This window comes from Entelurus aequoreus, linkage group LG02 (assembly GCF_033978785.1).
Source record: "Entelurus aequoreus isolate RoL-2023_Sb linkage group LG02, RoL_Eaeq_v1.1, whole genome shotgun sequence".
In the NCBI taxonomy this organism is placed as follows: domain Eukaryota; kingdom Metazoa; phylum Chordata; class Actinopteri; order Syngnathiformes; family Syngnathidae; genus Entelurus; species Entelurus aequoreus.
Window position 1 is genome coordinate 61,285,332 of NC_084732.1, and position 16,935 is coordinate 61,302,266.

General features: G+C 39.3%; 2 protein-coding genes across 5 annotated transcripts; one reads left to right on the forward strand and one right to left on the reverse strand.

The window, feature by feature from the left end:
- Nucleotides 1–6,470: 6,470 nt before the first annotated feature.
- LOC133663837 (radial spoke head protein 3 homolog) lies at nucleotides 6,471–7,813 on the reverse strand. The gene has a single exon (XM_062068540.1). It carries the CDS (start codon nucleotides 7,719–7,721, stop codon nucleotides 6,720–6,722), a length of 1,002 nt encoding a protein of 333 aa, XP_061924524.1. The 5' UTR covers nucleotides 7,722–7,813; the 3' UTR covers nucleotides 6,471–6,719.
- Nucleotides 7,041–11,179, forward strand: LOC133663841 (uncharacterized). Of its 4 annotated transcripts, none has more exons than XM_062068555.1 (9): nucleotides 7,041–8,851; nucleotides 8,942–9,042; nucleotides 9,141–9,268; nucleotides 9,358–9,588; nucleotides 9,755–9,938; nucleotides 10,005–10,043; nucleotides 10,142–10,373; nucleotides 10,479–10,605; nucleotides 10,737–11,179. In XM_062068555.1, exons 1-7 carry the CDS (start codon nucleotides 8,782–8,784, stop codon nucleotides 10,151–10,153), a joined length of 765 nt encoding a protein of 254 aa, XP_061924539.1. In that variant the 5' UTR covers nucleotides 7,041–8,781; the 3' UTR covers nucleotides 10,154–10,373; nucleotides 10,479–10,605; nucleotides 10,737–11,179. The 4 variants fall into 4 exon arrangements, with proteins under 4 accessions (XP_061924539.1, XP_061924537.1, XP_061924531.1 ...); XM_062068553.1 differs by having other exon boundaries at nucleotides 7,041–8,567; nucleotides 8,633–8,851; nucleotides 9,755–10,043; XM_062068547.1 differs by having other exon boundaries at nucleotides 9,755–10,043.
- Nucleotides 11,180–16,935: the final 5,756 nt, after the last annotated feature.

A 16,935-nucleotide genomic window follows, 5' to 3' on the forward strand; every position in this document is an offset into this window, starting at 1 on the left:
ATATGTTTAAAATGAAATGCATGTTTACGAATGTTATAATTTTACTTTATTGAAGAAAAAAATTTAAGAAAAAAATTGACATAAAGTATTTGTATTTTGTGGCAACTGTTGCAAGTTGTCTAACGTACTGTAATAGCTCAATGCTTTGCAATATTGTTTAATGTCAGCAATTGTCTTACAAGAAGATTTACTCTATACTTGGTTGTAGTAACTGTGGTAAACTACTATAGTAGCTACAGCTGCTCCTGGGGTAGATTGACTGCTAGACGGGTGCCACCCCTGTGCCATGCCTGAAAAAATTGTCTGGACATGCCACTGCCTTTTGGACCACCATTCTTTGACTTCAGTATTTGTCAAATCCTGGTTACAGTCCTGATACAGTACTATAGATCTTGCAGCGCCCAAAAGTGCAGCCGTCATCTTGAGGCAGTCCTGACTGCCGTCTCAACTAAGTCAATGTGACAACGGCGTGTTTTATGAAGGAATGGCAATAACATTCACATTTACGTGGCTATCAATAAACATTCAGATTCTTATAGTTATCAATTTATGGGAGCAGTAATGGAGAAGAAATTGGGAAAGTATTCAAATCAAATGATGACACGGCAGCTTACAGTCTCCTTTTGGAGCAGTTACATGATGGGGCGATATAGCTCTGTTGGTAGCGTGGCCGTGCCAGCAACTTGAGGGTTTCAGGTTCGATCCCCGCTTCCGCCATCCTAGTCACTGCCGTTGTGTCCTTGGTCAAGACACTTTACCTACCTGCTCCCAGTGCCACCCACACTGGTTTAAATGTAACTTAGATATTGGATTTCACTATGTAAAAGCGCTATGTGTCACTAGAGAAAAGCGCTATATAAAAATAATTCACTTCACTTTATATTATGACAAACTATTTATTTACGTAAATTACATTATTGTAGCTGAGATAGGCTCCAGCGCCCCCCGCGACCCCGAAGGGAATAAGCGGTAGAAAATGGATGGATGGACATTATTGTACAATTAACAATGACATGCGTGAAGCTTGGCAACTCTGAGCGAGTGTGCGAGGGTGGTGCATCGTTGTTGACTTCAAAGCAGAATAACATGATCTGTGGCTGCAAGGTGCTGACTAGTGGTGAGGATGAGACAGACTGACAACTATTTTTACATGCTCAAGGTGCATCGTTGTTGACTTCAAGGCAGAATAACATGATCTGTGGCTGCAAGGTGCTGACTAGTGGTGAGGATGAGACAGACAGACAACTATTTTTACATGCTCAAATTTCTGTACAGACAGATCGAAATAACGAATCTCAGGTCAAGCCATCAATCAACTGTTGCTACTTTTAACCAACAATAGATATAAGACGGGTCTTGGCGTCTCTCTTTCACACACCTCAGCAGTACGTTGTTTCTGTTTAAATTGGGTGGTGTCTTCCGTAGTAAATGTAGGAACACCTCAGATACATACACGCACGCTGTATTACACGCTCACGAATCCGGATGCGCTCACTCAAATCTTACATGGCAGAAGTGTTACAAAAGTCACGGATCTAAAACACCCTTTCGCGAATCTTACAGTTTTTTCCATTTGCTTACACAAAATTTTACTAACTTTGTGTCTTTTTTCAAAAGGATTTACACACTTTTTCAAACACAACATTCAATTTTCTTAATACCTAGATTATTTGCAAAATGACACACTTCGGTCAAAACATATACATATGCCCATTCATCAAAATAAAGCAAGCATTTGTAAAAATGTAGTTTTATTGTCATCTCACTCATACAGACTTCAAATGATAAAACACTATTGGAGTGAGTTACCCAGAACAGTGATAAATATAAAACACATTTGTAAAAACCCCTATTTTACTATAAGAAATCACATGTTTGGGGCAATTTGCCCGACCTTTTTAGCATATGTGATGAATGATTACTGTAACTTGACAAAATATATTGGCAAATCCATAGCAATCATCATTGTTTACTTCGAAGTGTGCCTATACGTAAGGACCTAAAGAGAAAGTGAAAATATCCTGTAATCTTTTCAAGAACTGCTCAACAATGATGCTGCAAACTGAAAATATTTATTTTTTACCACAGTCAGGTAAAGTAACATATCACAGTAGTCAACAATGATATGCAGTACAAAAGGAAATCTGAGACAACTAAAAAGGTTTGAAAAAAAATCTGGAGATAAAAATTACAAATGGAAAAAACTGTATAGCTGTAGCACCCACTTGAAAGCTGTATTTTCAATTTATCACGTGTGTCTTTACACCTGGTGGATGTGATTATCCAATGTGTTAAATCGTGTGGTCATTGGCAAGACAGCCCTTTGTATTGACCAGGAAGCAACTTCACAATCCTTATCGTTGTGTAAGGTGTAAAGATGTGTGTATCACAATCGTTATCAGTGTGCAAGATGGGAAGGGGTGTGTAATATTTGTCAAAAAATGTGAAGCAGAGTCTTTGCCTAACATTATGCAAATCTGCACAGTTTTTTTTGTTTACTGTGTGTAGACTTTTGTTAACTGTGTGAAAATGTAAAATTTAGTGTGTAAACAATTGGAAAAAACTAATACACAAACTCGGTTTGATATATAGACACACAAATTAGTACACACGCACAGATTGAGATAAACGTTTCCAAATAATTTTGCTACAATAATTACTTGCATATACAAGACAGGCAATTTTTTAAAGCCAAGTGTCCTGCACATTGAAATAATACACTTTTAAATATCAGTTTAATACCTTAAACATTAGAAACTATAATTTAAATAAGGCAGAAATGTTTTTTTTTTTTTTTTACAAATTAGTGTTACATCTTATCCTATAACTTTTGTAGGCGTATTTTTTTTATTTAAAAGAAAAAAAGTGCAATTCACATTTTAGTCGTGTCCTTGGCTTTTCACTCGGCCCCATAATCATAACAACCTACCCCCTCTGAAAAATGTAGAATATTCTACAAGTCCACAGGAAGTTGCATCATTCTCTGCAGTCCACTCGAAGACCGAAAGTTCACTCTTTCACTTTCTGTTTGATATTTCGACAATGAAATTGGTGTTCAAATATCAATACAGTCCTGTTACCTTAATTTGTTTGTTAGTGAAGTGAATTAATTAACTCATATTATGTTCTACATATGGTGAATGTTCATATTCATCTTGGAGAAAGCAAACCACCAAGTTTAAGTAAACAGTGGTATTTAAGTTTGAGCACATGATAAGATAAGGCCCCTTAGTTTGATATTCACAGGAGGATTGGATCACTTCTCGTAGGAAAGAGGCCCTAATTGGGACTTCGGAATGCAAAAGTGATAGCTATATCCTTGAGAAGAGACTACCTGTCTAGCTCAAAGCCAACATTTGAATTATGACTTAAAGCAGTTGTTTTCCAGACACTTACGCACAAACATCTCCTTTTATGGTCAGGATGTGCTCTCCTGACTCTCACACACACACACACACACAGAGACAGGAAGGAGGAATATAAAACTGATTGTTCGGCTTCTCCAAGGCAAGAGTCCTCCATTTTTTGACTTACATTCCTACGGGTACTGCAGACCTTTTTAAATGACGCTCGCTTGTAACAAAGCAACTTTTGGTTCAGCAAAGCGTCTCCGACATCTCTTTTGATCCAGCTACGCAGCCGCATCGTCCCTCTGCCCGGGAGGGGGCGGCAGGACCAGAATTACACTTCATTAGTTATTTTCAAAATACAGTTTGTTGTTAAATAATGTGCTTATTTCCACAAAGCTATTAGTATAAATGCCATACATATATATATATATATAGTTTGTGTATTTATGTTGTATATTTGATGGTCGTGTGATGGGTGATGAGCCAAGGGGACGCCAAGAGGAATCGTCGAACAAAAAGCTTTATTTGTTTCAGCGAGCCTCGGACTAGAGCTGCAGCTTTAGAAGAAGTGTATCAAATCTCTTCATTCTGCTGTCCTGTGTGTATTTAAATAAAATAATTAAATAAAAAACACTGTATTTAAATACCATTTCTTGTAGACCCCCCTCACCTTGTGGGTCTAATCTTGATGCCGGACAGCCTGCATACCACTCAGTTTATTTAATTGACTAGTCAACCTATCTCCTGTGATCGATTTGGGTCCGGTGACCTCCGACCCCTATCCTCTGTCCCTATGTGTGGACCTTCTACCAGATGTTACTTTCCTGGGAACTCCCTGCAGCGCCGTGGATGGACACGTGCACTTTGACCTTAGTAGAAGAATGCTTTTAAAGGCCTACTGAAACCCATTACTACCGACCACGCAGTCTGATAGTTTATATATCAATGATGAAATCTTAACATTATAACACATGCCAATACGGCCGGGTTAACTTATAAAGTGACATTTTAAATTTGCCGCTAAACTTCCGGTTCGAAACGCCTCTGAGGATGACGTATGCGCGTGACGTAGCCCGGGGAACAGAGGTATGCCTTCCCCATTGAATACAATACAAAAAAGCTCTGTTTTCATTTCATAATTCCACAGTATTCTGGACATCTGTGTTCGTGAATCTGTTGCAATTATGTTCATTGCATTATGGAGAAAGAAGCTGAGCAAGCAAAGAAGAAAGTTGTCGGTGCGAAACGGACGTATTTTTCGAACGAAGTCAGCAACAACAGTACACAGCCGGCGCGTCTTTGTTTACATTCCCGAAAGATGCAGTCAAGATGGAAGAACTCGGATAACAGAGACTCTAACCAGGAGGACTTTTGACTTCGATACACAGACGCCTGTAGAGAACTGGGACAACACAGACTCTTACCAGGATTACTTTGATTTGGATGACAAAGACGCAGACGTGCTACCGTGAGTATGCAGCTTTGGCTTCTAAACATTTGATCGCTTGACCGTATGTGCGCAACTTTTTTTTTGCGTATGTACGTAACTTTTTTAAAATATATAAGCTTTATGAACCTTGGGTTAGGTGAACGGTCTTTTGGGCTGATTGATTGTGTGTGTTGATCAGGTGTTTGAATTGTATTGGCGTGTTCTATGGAGCTAGGAGCTAGCATAGGAGCTAGGAGTTAGCATAACAAAGACGTAGGTGTTTTTATGCAGGATTAATTTGTGTCATATTAAATATAAGCCTGGTTGTGTTGTGGCTAATAGAGTAAATATATGTCTTGTGTTTATTTACTGTTTTAGTCATTCCCAGCTGAATACCAGGTACCGTGAGTATGCAGCCTTGGCTGCTAAACATTTGATAGCTTGACCATATGTGCACGTCACGTACGTAACTTTTTAAAAATATATAAGCTTTATGAACATTGGGTTAGGTGAACTGTCTTTTGGGCTGAGTGATTGTGTGTGTTGATCAGGTGTTTGAATTGTATTGGCGTGTTCTATGGAGCTAGGAGCTAGCAGAGGAGCTAGGAGCTAGCATAACAAACACGTAGGTGTTTTTATGCAGGATTAATTTGTGGCATATTAAATATAAGCCTGGTTGTGTTGTGGCTAATAGAGTATATATATGTCTTGTGTTTATATACTGTTGTAGTCATTCCCAGCTGAATATCAGGTACCGTGAGTATGCAGCCTTGGCTGCTAAACATTTGATAGCTTGACCGTATGTGCGCGTCACGTACGTAACTTTTTAAAAATATATAAGCTTTATGAACCTTGGGTTAGGTGAACGGTCTTTTGGGCTGAGTGATTGTGTCTGTTGATCAGGTGTTTGAATTGTATTGGCGCGTTCTATGGAGCCAGGAGCTAGCAGAGGAGCTAGGAGCTAGCATAACAAACACGTAGGTGTTTTTATGCAGGATTAATTTGTGGCATATTAAATATAAGCCTGGTTGTGTTGTGGCTAATAGAGTATATATATGTCTTGTGTTTATTTACTGTTGTAGTCATTCCCAGCTGAATATCAGGTCACCCCCCGCTCTCACAGCATCTTCTCTATCTGAATAGCTTCAACTCCCCACTAGTCCTTCACTTGCACTTTACTCATCCACAAATCTTTCATCCTCGCTCAAATTAATGGGGTAATTGTCGCTTTCTCGGTCCGAATCTCTCTCACTTCATGCGGCCATCATTGTAAACAATAGGGAACTTTGCGTATATGTTCAATTGACTACGTCACGCCACTTCCGGTAGGGGCAAGCCTTTTTTTTTATCAGATACCAAAAGTTGCGATCTTTATCGTCGTTGTTCTATACTAAATCCTTTCAGCAAAAATATGGCAATATCGCGAAATGATCAAGTATGACACATAGAATAGATCTGCTATCACCGTTTAAATAAAAAAAATTCATTTCAGTAGGCCTTTAAGGGATTATGTGACCAAATACAAACACATGCTACTTCCAATCATATCAGAAAATACATGATATAATTAACCACATTTACTATATGCTAAAACTCCTGTTATTTTTAGTCATTTTACTCTAATGAGTTGTCTCCGGATTATGAGCCACTTACAAAAAGGAAATACAGTTTCCTGAAATGAAACACGCATTTTGAGTACTTTAATGTCAGATTAAATATGAAAAAAAGTTTATTTTTGAGCAAATTGGTACCGATTATGAGGATTGGCTAATATATTTTGTCATGAAAATCATTCCATTCCTAAACATAAACAATTATATTACAAAAACATATTTTACACTTTTTACAACATCAAATTCAATTTAAATTGATTTTGATGTTTCCACGAGTGACAATTGGTGTTTTTTAAAAAGCAGGTTCCTTGAATCTCGTTTTCAAGTCTATTTGTCAAGTTTGATCGGCTCCAGGTCCGCAAAGAAGTCCTGTCTGGTCACAGCAATATCATGGATAATGGTGTCCAGCAACAGTCTGGCTGAGTTCCTTTTCTCCAGAGTGTCGTTTACCGCCACCATCAGCCACTGGAAGAAATTGGTTTCGATGTCTCTTTCTACGGGGTCGTAAAAGTATCCGTGTCTCCTCAGTGAGGCAAAGACCGCGGGGAAAAGTTTGGACAAAAACTGCTGCGCACACGCCTGAGCGGCGATCATCTCTGAGGTTTCTTTTTCCTTCCTCACTGCCTCCCTCTGCTGGGCGATCCTGCACTCCTTCTCTTCGTTGCGCCGCCGCTCCTGTTCCTGCAGGCGCTGCAGCTCCGCCAACTCAGCATTTCTCAGCTGCTCGAAGGCCCTCTGCTGGGCCCTCAGGCAGGCGAGTTCTTCCTCCTCCAGAACCTCCAGGAGGGACTGCTCAATGGTCTTCCCCACCAGGACCTCCAACAACGGCTGCACCTCCCGGTCGAAGTCGAACAGCTCCCCCACCTCGATCTGCGTGGCGACGTCATCGCCGGATTTGGCAGGGATGAAGAGCGGAGATGCGGGTCGATCGAGGAAGCTATCAGTTTGGCAGTCGATATTTTTAGTCACCAAAATGAGACTCAGCTCTTCCAGGTAAGACTCGGTTTGCACGTCAACGTGTTTTCTACCGGGAACGGCGTCACCAGACTTGAACCACGCTTCTCTGGACCGCATGAGATCCACAGACCTCCCCCGGAAGCTGTGCTGTTGCTGGATGTCGGCGGCCTGCATTGCTGACTTGGCCGGCAACACGTGTTGTGAACGGCTGCCTCCCCTGATGACACGCCGATCATACATAATACTTCCATACTGAGATTGCTCTGTGGGGGACCCAGAACTGCATTTGGATCGGCTCTCAACAGGTCTGGGTCTACTAGAGAACACGTAGGTTCCATTTTTACCTCGCTGGCTATTTGAAACAAAAGCCATCCGGTAAAATAACTTAAAGATTATGAGAAAATACAGCCTACATCTGCTGAAAATGTCCAAAACACATACACATGTTTTTACCCTCACGTGGTACAACGTCACGCCTCTTTGTGACGTAGTGTGACGCGCTGGTCGCAACGCGGGCTCACGTTAAAATTACTGCATTCCACAGTCCATGACGTTCTATGAATTGATTAAAATATGCAAAACAAACAAACCAAATGCGTGCGTTATTGTGACTCCAATATCAGATGGCTGGAAGAAAAAATGCACAGTAAAGAATATTAATATTGACTAATTAGTTTTTTTTTTACCTAAAATGTATTGGAATTTTTATAAGAAACAACTATACACAGACATGTTTGAGGAAAAAAATATAGGTATAAAAGGTAAAAATAAGTGCAATTGATATAAATAATGAATATAAAAATAACACAACAAAGTATAATAATAATGTTATAGATAAACATAACAAAACATGCTTGTGGGAACATACTGTACTTTGGGCAGGACACTTCACCCTTTCCCCCAGTGCCGCTCACACTGGTGGATGAATGATGGGTGGTGGTCGGAGGGACCGTAGGCGCAAACTGGCAGCCACGCTTCCGTCAGTCTACCCCAGGGCAGCTGTGGCTACAAATGTAGCTTACCACCACCAAGTGTGAACATACTTGCCAACCCTCCTGATTTTTCCGGGAGACTCCCGAATTTCAGCGTCTCTCCCAAAAACCTCCCGGGACAAATTTTCTCCTGATTTTCTCCCGATTTCCAGCCGGAGCTGGAGGCCACACCCCCTCCAGCTCCATGCGGACGAGGAAGATACAGCAATGGCGACGCAGACGACAAGTAAGATGAAGAAATACGCTTGTAGGTTCCAAAACGAATGGAAACAAGAATTTCAGTTTATCCAGGGCAGTTCGAATGGGAAGGGGTATGTTGCCTGTAAATTGTGTAGAACAGACTTCTCCATTGAACACGGTGGCTGAACGGATATACTCAGTCATGTACGGACAGCGAAGCACAAAGCGCCGGCAGCGCAGCACCGGTCCCAGCCCAGTATATGTTCCCGGATTCAGAGATCGCTCGCCAGTACGCAAATGGCAAAACAAAGGCTACTCAAATAATGAAAGGTAAGTGTTGGGTTTTTTTTTTAGTAAGTAAGCAGCAAGCACAGTACAGTTAGTAGAACAACTGTGTTTTCATTACTGTGTATTTGATAGGTGCCATTGCCCCGGAATTGGACAAAGAAGTGATCGAACTTTGCCAAAACCAACCCTTTGGTCTGATGTGTGATGAAAGCACAAGCAGAAACACGGATAAAGTATGTATTTTGTATTTACACTTCTCTTGTAAAGTAACTTTGTGGCTGCTGTGAAAATTGCTTTCTAAATATATATATATATATTTTTTTTTTAAAAGGAGTTTGTGATATTGGCCAGGGTTTGCGATCCGAAAACTCAGGAGGTGGTGACAAAGTTTCTGCACATGCCAGTGTGCAACATTAGCACAGCACAGAACCTCTTTGAGTCACTGAACACAGTGCTAAGGTAAATGTAAAGTCGCTAATGTAAATACATTACAATATGCTAGGAGACAGACCACTAATAAGTAATGTTGTACTTTGTTTTTTTCCTAGTGACAGAAAAATTGACTGGAGAAATGTTGTGGCATTTAATAGTGATAATGCCAATGTCATGAAGGGGAAGCACAATTCTGTTGTCAGCAGAATCAAAGACATGCAGCCATCCCTAATTGACATGGGGTGCATCTGTCATCTGGTCCAGCTGGCCACAGGATGTGGCATTAGGGCTCTACACCAGCCTATTGAAGACATCCTCAGCAGTATATATGCTCACTTTGACATCAGGTAAGCATATTGATATGCTGCATGTTACACTTGCACATAAGTTAAAAGAGAGCCTCTGTGCCACAATTTGACAGTTATTGGATGTCATCTTGGTTCCCTTGCTTTTCATTATTTAACAATTTCTTTCCTATTTTAATTTTTTTTTTTTAACCTTTCTCAACTTCAGTGCCAAACGTTGCGAAATCTTCAGAGAGTTTGTGGAGTTCACAGACTCAGAAACTCTGAAGATACTCCGATACTGTGCAACCAGGTGGCTCAGCCTGCTGACTTGCATAAACCGGGTGCTCAACCAGTGGGATGCACTGCAGGCATATTCTGCCAGTCATGAGGATGTGGAGAACCCTGGCAAGGTGAAGATGCTGGCTGAACATTTAACCAGCAAGAAGACAAATTTCTTCTTCCTCTTCCTCTCCCAGGCTCTGAAACCACCGGCAGAGTTCAATATTATGTTTCAGGTCAGCCAGCCTATCAAAAGATTAACTTAAATAATCATGATAATAAATAATGGTGTTATCATAATTTTTTTTATAACTGATAATCAATGTGTTTCTAGGCTGAAGAGTGATGGTTCATCGGCTGCACCGGGAGATGACCAGCCTGGTGAGAAGAATAAGGGGAAGATTTTTCCCTGCCAGCCTTATTGCTGATGTCCCACTGAAAGACATCGAGTTGAAGGATGCCAGCCTACAGTTGCCAGACAACGAACTCTTTCTTGGAGCAGCTGCACAAAGCCTCTTGGAGGACAACATGGATGAACTTTCCGCCTCTGTCCCAATGATGATCAAGTAAACATGATTATTGTTATCCAAATCAGCTTACCTTCTAAGAGCTAACTAACTGATATCCCATAATACAATGGCTGTAATTTTTGATCTGATAATGTGTCACAGGGCAGTGAGAGACTTTTTTGTAGCTGTGACCACAAAGATGATGACTGCATTCCCCTCGACAACATCATCCTCCAAAACCTGACCGTGTTGGACCCAGAGTCACGGCATCAATTTTCCCCAAACTCAGGTGCATCTCCTTTTTTAATTGATGGCGGTAGTTGTTTAATAATCACCTTCAGAAGTTATAGAGGATAAGACTAGAGAAAGCAATTATATCCCCAGCTCACTTGTGCTTAATTTGCTAATTTTCCTTTGCAGTTATAGAGCTAGGAAAAAGTCTGCCGCAGCTGCGATTGGACCTGGATAGCCTCCGGGAAGAAGTAGTGGAGTACCAAGTGCTTGGCAGTGAAGATCTTCCTCGGGAAGCAAGGATTGACCGGTTTTGGGCCATACTAGGGAGAGATGGAAGATTCCAGACTCTCGTGCATTTGATGAAAGCACTTTTGTGCGTGCCACACAGCAATGCATCATCAGAGAGGGTGTTCAGCATGGTTAGAAAAATAGTGACAGAGAATAGAACAAGGATGCACAATTCAACCATTAACTCACTCCTTTCCTGCAAAATAAATTTCACAGATGCTGCCCACACCTATGCTCCTTCAAAGGCTGTGCTTCTGGCTGCAAAGCATTGCACTTTCAAATACAACAATGAGTAGATGAGTGTTATGTGTGTGTATATGTGTAAATAAATGAACACTGAAATTCAAGTATTTCTTTTATATATATATATATATATATATATATATATATATATATATAAAATAAAATAAATATATATATATATATATATGTATATGTATATATATATATATAATATATATAGCTAGAATTCACTGAAAGTCAAGTATGTCATATATATATATATATATATATATATATATATATATATATATATATATATATATATATGAAATACTTGACTTTTGGTGAATTCTAGCTGTAAATATACTCCTCCCGTCTTAACCACGCCCCCCCCCCCCCCACCACCATCACCCCAACCCAAACCCGCCCCCGTTACTTATTCATTGAAAACAATAATACAAAAGAAAACAAATTTTTATGCATATATAAATGTATTCAGTTTGTACCCCTACTGTCCGAATGCAGCTGAGATAGGCTCCAGCGACCCCCCGCGACCCTGAAGGGGACAAGCGGTAGAAAATGGATGGATGGATGGATATAAACATTCCTTCACTTTCTTGTTTCCTTCATGGAACTAAACTTTACCGCTGTCAGTATTTTTTTTATATATTTTTATTGTAATATTTTCAGAATGTGTTTGTTCTATTTTTGGCTAAAGTCAGACAAAGAAAACAATCTGAAGTTGTCTTTATTTTTTAGTTTTAATGCCATGATTTTGATAGTCCGGCCCGCGTGTGCACAGATTTTCCTCCATGCGGCCCCTGAGCTAAAATGAGTTTGACACCCCTGATCTAAAAGGTTCTTTACCAAAAATAAGTATCATGAATGTTTTTATAAATACATTATCCAGTTGAACCATTTTTCTTGAACAGTTCTTCCCTCAGATGTAGTATATGAGTCATTTTCTCCATTGTCCATATTTCTTAGAAAATTTCCAGCCATAGTTTCTCATTAGGAGGTTCAAGTATGTACCAGCAAGATATTCAAATATGTACCAGCATCTTGCGATGGCTTTCCTATAGGCTGTACCTTAATCTAAAGGCCTTAGTGGCCGCATTCGTGGACAGTACCTTTTAGCTATTATTTCCAAAATTGTGTACACTACTGAATTGGGGTCTTATGCCGACATATGTACACTTATACTGCTATCTGGTGGTGTCAGAAGAGTATAACATACAATGGAATTTGGAAAAAAAAAGTGAAAAAATAAAAATTAGCATGTCACTACACATGAATGTTTGTGTACTTATGGACTAAGTACATCATATCAAAAGATGATTTTTAGTTTTTATTCTAATTAGGGTCCAATAAGCCCAAATAGCAAAGATACATTTTTAAAAAAAGCATGTAAACAAACAGCTTGGGCCTTAAGAGGTTAAAAGGGAACTTTTTTTTTAAAAATTTTGTCTGTCATTCACAATCCCTATGGAAGACAAGAACACATATTTTTTATACATTCTAAATTGTAAATAAATACGATCAAAAGTCAGCTTACAATGGAGCCTATAGGACTCGCTCTTTTTGCCAACAATCCCTTAAAAAACATCCAAACTTCTCTGTTAAGGTTTTAGATTCATGCTGTAAGTATATGTAATGTAGTAACGGGCACATTTATAAAAACATTTCATATTTAGGCCTCCTTTTTTTTTCTCATTTTAAGCATACACGGCGCATTAATTACAATCTATAATGAACTTCTACGAGTAGGGAAGCAAGGAAACAAGTTACCACTCGATGATAGGCACACATGCTAGTGATCACAGCGCCGCAATAAATAGTTTGTCTGTGTTAGCGCTTATAATAACTATCACTAATACTTGGTTAATAATATTCAAGTCAGAAAATGTAAATGGAGTATTGTTGATGCTTTTTGAATGTTTTTTAATTGGGTTTTATGGGCGGAATAGAGGACCCCCCCCCCCACCATTTTTTTACGTTTATTTACGTGTTTGAATGCATTAGAAAAATACATCGGTCGTCATGTCTTTCATAATGATTGTGAACAATAGGCAAAATTCCTAAAAAAAAAAAGTGCAGTTCACCTTTAACCAAATAACGATTTTCTGTTCGCACAACTGACACAATGTCATTGGAATACTGTATTATATTCCAGCACTTTAGACATAACTGATTGTACTTTTTCCCAAAAAGATTTTAGTTTTGTACAGCTCCAACAAATATGAGTATGATGTGAATTTAATGAGTTATATTGTCTCCAACATGGCTGAGATGTTAATAATTAGGGACCGCAATGTCCCTTTGGGACAGAGGACCCTATTGAATTTCTAATATTTTACTTAGAATTTTAGGGCTTTATGCAGAGGGCTAATCGTCTAGTCAGTATAGCTTGCAAATGTGTCATGAATAAATCAACAGTGGTAGCTCAACTTAAAAGTGTTTTGAAATAAGAGCTGTGTTGTGTTTTTAGTGTTTTCCTGCCTTCTCCTCTTGTCTGCACCTGTGCATTTAGTGATTTGTCCTCGGCGAGGGGCGGACCTTGTGGCACACCTGCTCACAATTAGCACTCCGGTATTTAGGCACGTCACTGTCAGCTTGGCCTCGCCGGTTATTGTCTCCTGCACCTCCCACGTGCATGCTTAACTTCGTCAGTCCCGGTATGTTGCCTCTCCTTATTCCTGTAATCCCTCACCTCTTTGTGTTTGCTTCCTAGCCCCCCTGAGGTAAAGAGGATTTTGTGTTGGACTTTTTGCTGTGTTCAGTGCGCCCTGGCCTTTTCCCTGCCGACCACTGAGGAACCTGTTTTTGTTTGTTTATTCATGGTGTGCACTTCGCCTTTTGTTACTCTTTTTGGACTTATTAAATATTCCTCTTTTTTTGTAATTCAACCTTGCCTCCCGTCTCTGCATCCTGGGGTCACCTCCTTGATCAGGTCCTAACATACTGTGTCTTGGCTAATTGTTGAGCTTGAAGTTGAAAGCAAAAATATGAGTTACAAGCGTCCCTGCCCTTAGTTGATGTAGAAAATGCCACAGTGAACCCAGTAAAATCTGGCCAAAACATCTGGTTTTACTTGCACTAGCTCAGTACTTCTCAAATATTTTCTGTTACGCCCCGCCAAGGAAAAATGATTTTTTTTTCTGTTTAGGTGTTAATGACAGCTTTCGTTTGGATTTTCTTTATTTAAATCCCCTTTCCTTTTGCCAGTTGCTTACAGTTCGGTCACAGACGGTGACACAAGTTTCGATTTGTTCTTCATTTGTTTTGCTTTGCATTTTCTGTTTTTAAGCTACCTGTATGTTGTTTTAACTTTTTGTCTTGACACTGAGGTTTTCTTTGGTCTACCAGTTTGCTTGCCTTTTACAACCTCCCATGTTGTTTGTCCTTGGTCTTATTGTTATGTGGTCTACCAGTATGCTTGCCTTTTACAACTTTCCCTTGTTTGTCCTTGGTCCAGATTTTAGACACAGCTGACTATGAACAATCAACATCTTTTGCAATATGGCGTGGTAACTTACCTTTTTGAATACATTTTATAATTCTGTCCTTTGTTTCAATTGATATATCTTGTGTTGGAGCCATGATTCATGTCAATCCACCTGGTGCAACAGGTGTAAAAACTCATTTTTAACTGCAGACTAATGAACATATTTAATCTGATGCAGGTGTTAGCTCTGAAAATGAAAATGTACATATTTTTTTTCCTCAGAATTGAGTGATTTCATTTTTTTTTCACTTTGCTTGATCTAAAAATGAAACTGTGTACAACAATGTTTATTCTTGATTTATTTTAGTGTTTCTTAAAAGCCAGAAAGTTCCCATTTGTAATGACTGTAGATTTGTGTCATGTCTGTTATCGGCTTTTTCCCTACAAAATTAAACAACTGAATAAACATCCTACAAGTCTGGATATTAATTTTTTCCAGGGTTTCAGTTTTTTATGGATTGATTTGTACAGAAGGCATATAAATGCAATAACAAATGTACTTTGTATTGCGGTTGTCCGTGCTTCATAAACATACAAATTGATTCACATATGATACAACTTGTCATATAATAAAGAAAGTATGTTGAACACCAAGGAAGTTATTTTAATTCCAAGAATGACACAGATGCATCACATGTCAGTAAAGTACACACCAGTACACACAGACAGTTTAAAGAGAGGGTGGCACTCTGGCACAACTGCAGAGAGATATGGTTTCAGAGTGAGCAGATGATAAAAAGTAAATATATACAGATGTATATTATGTATGTAACTTTATTCTACTGTGAAATAGTAGAATAATGATAAGAATATATAAGTGGAGAAAATGTAAATACCGCATAGCAGTGCACGTTAAGAATGGTCGCTATTTGAGAGGTCCATGGTCAAATACTTTCGTACTATTATAAAATATTTTAACAAAAAGTAGTATTTTAATGTCTCGGTGGTCAGCTTGTTGACCAACACATACTTTTTGTAGGGTTAAATGCAGTCTGGGCCTGGATCGCTGCTGATTTTCAGACCCTTAAATAGCAGACTCAGGTCATGACAAAAAGGGCAGCTGTGGTCAAATACCAAATGTTCTGCGTCAGCACTACTCACAATATCCAACTTCCCTTCCTCCAACCATATCAAGGCCTGCTTTTTTCTCATAAAGTGAGAATATGTTACAGTTCTGGTTATGCAAAACATTTAGTTTTTAAGAATTATTCTGTTTATTGGCTTTTAGCTTTTGCTTTTTATCCATATCTAATCGTAATTTGGATTTATTGCTGCTAGGCAGTCTTAACATTGTCAGTGCAAAATTACAAAATTAACAGAATAGAGTAAATAATTGTGTGAGGGGTTGGCATAGCCAGACAATGATCAAGGTTCACACCGTATACCTTTCTAACTCTACCCTGGCTGGGTATCGAATCTGCGCCCTCTGTTACCAAAGGCAAAAGTGAGATTAGATGATTTGATACATATCTATATACAAACCCCGTTTCCATATGAGTTGGGAAATTGTGTTAGATGTAAATATAAACGAAATACAATGATTTGCGAATAATTTTCAACCCATATTCAGTTGAATATGCTACAAAGACAACATATTTGATGTTCAAACTGATAAAAAAAAGAAAATTTTGCAAATAATCATTAACTTTAGAATTTGATGCCAACAACACGTGACAAAGAAGTTGGGAAGGGTGGCAATAAATACTGATAAAGTTGAGGAATGCTCATCAAACACTTATTTGGAACATCCCACAGGTGAACAGGCAAATTGGGAACAGGTGGGTGCCATGATTGGGTATAAAAGTAGATTCCATGGAATGCTCAGTCATTCACAAACAAGGATGGGGCGAGGGTCACCACTTTGTTAACAAATGCGTGAGCAAATTGTTGAACAGTTTAAGAAAAACCTTTCTCAACCAGCTATTGCAAAGAATTTAGGGATTTCACCATCTACGGTCCGTAATATCATCAAAGGGTTCAGAGAATCTGGAGAAATCCCTGCACGTAAGCAGCTAAGCCCGTGACCTTCGATCCCTCAGGCGATACTGCATCAACAAGCGACATCAGTGTGTAAAGGATATCCCCACATGGGCTCAGGAACACTTCAGAAACCCACTGTCAGTAACTACGGTTGGTCGCTACATCTGTAAGTGCAAGTTAAAACTCTCCTATGCAAGGCGAAAACCGTTTATCAACAACACCCAGAAACGCTGTCGGCTTCTCTGGGCCTGAGCTCATCTAAGATGGACTGATACAAAGTGGAAAAGTGTTCTGTGGTCTGACGAGTCCACATTTCAAATTGTTTTTGGAAACTGTGGACGTCGTGTCCTCCGGACCAAAGAGGAAAAGAACCATCCGGATTGTTATAGG

What these genes read in the sequence shown, in the direction of transcription:
- LOC133663837 (XM_062068540.1), bottom strand. Translation starts at nt 7,721, where the DNA reads ATGGCTTTTGTTTCAAATAGCCAGCGAGGTAAAAATGGAACCTACGTG.
- LOC133663841 (XM_062068547.1), top strand. Translation starts at nt 8,782, where the DNA reads ATGTTCCCGGATTCAGAGATCGCTCGCCAGTACGCAAATGGCAAAACA. An exon ending in CAAGCAGAAACACGGATAAA is followed by an intron (nt 9,043 to 9,140) that starts GTATGTATTTTG and finishes TTTTTTTAAAAG; the next exon opens with GAGTTTGTGATATTGGCCAG. An exon ending in TCACTGAACACAGTGCTAAG is followed by an intron (nt 9,269 to 9,357) that starts GTAAATGTAAAG and finishes TTTTTTTCCTAG; the next exon opens with TGACAGAAAAATTGACTGGA.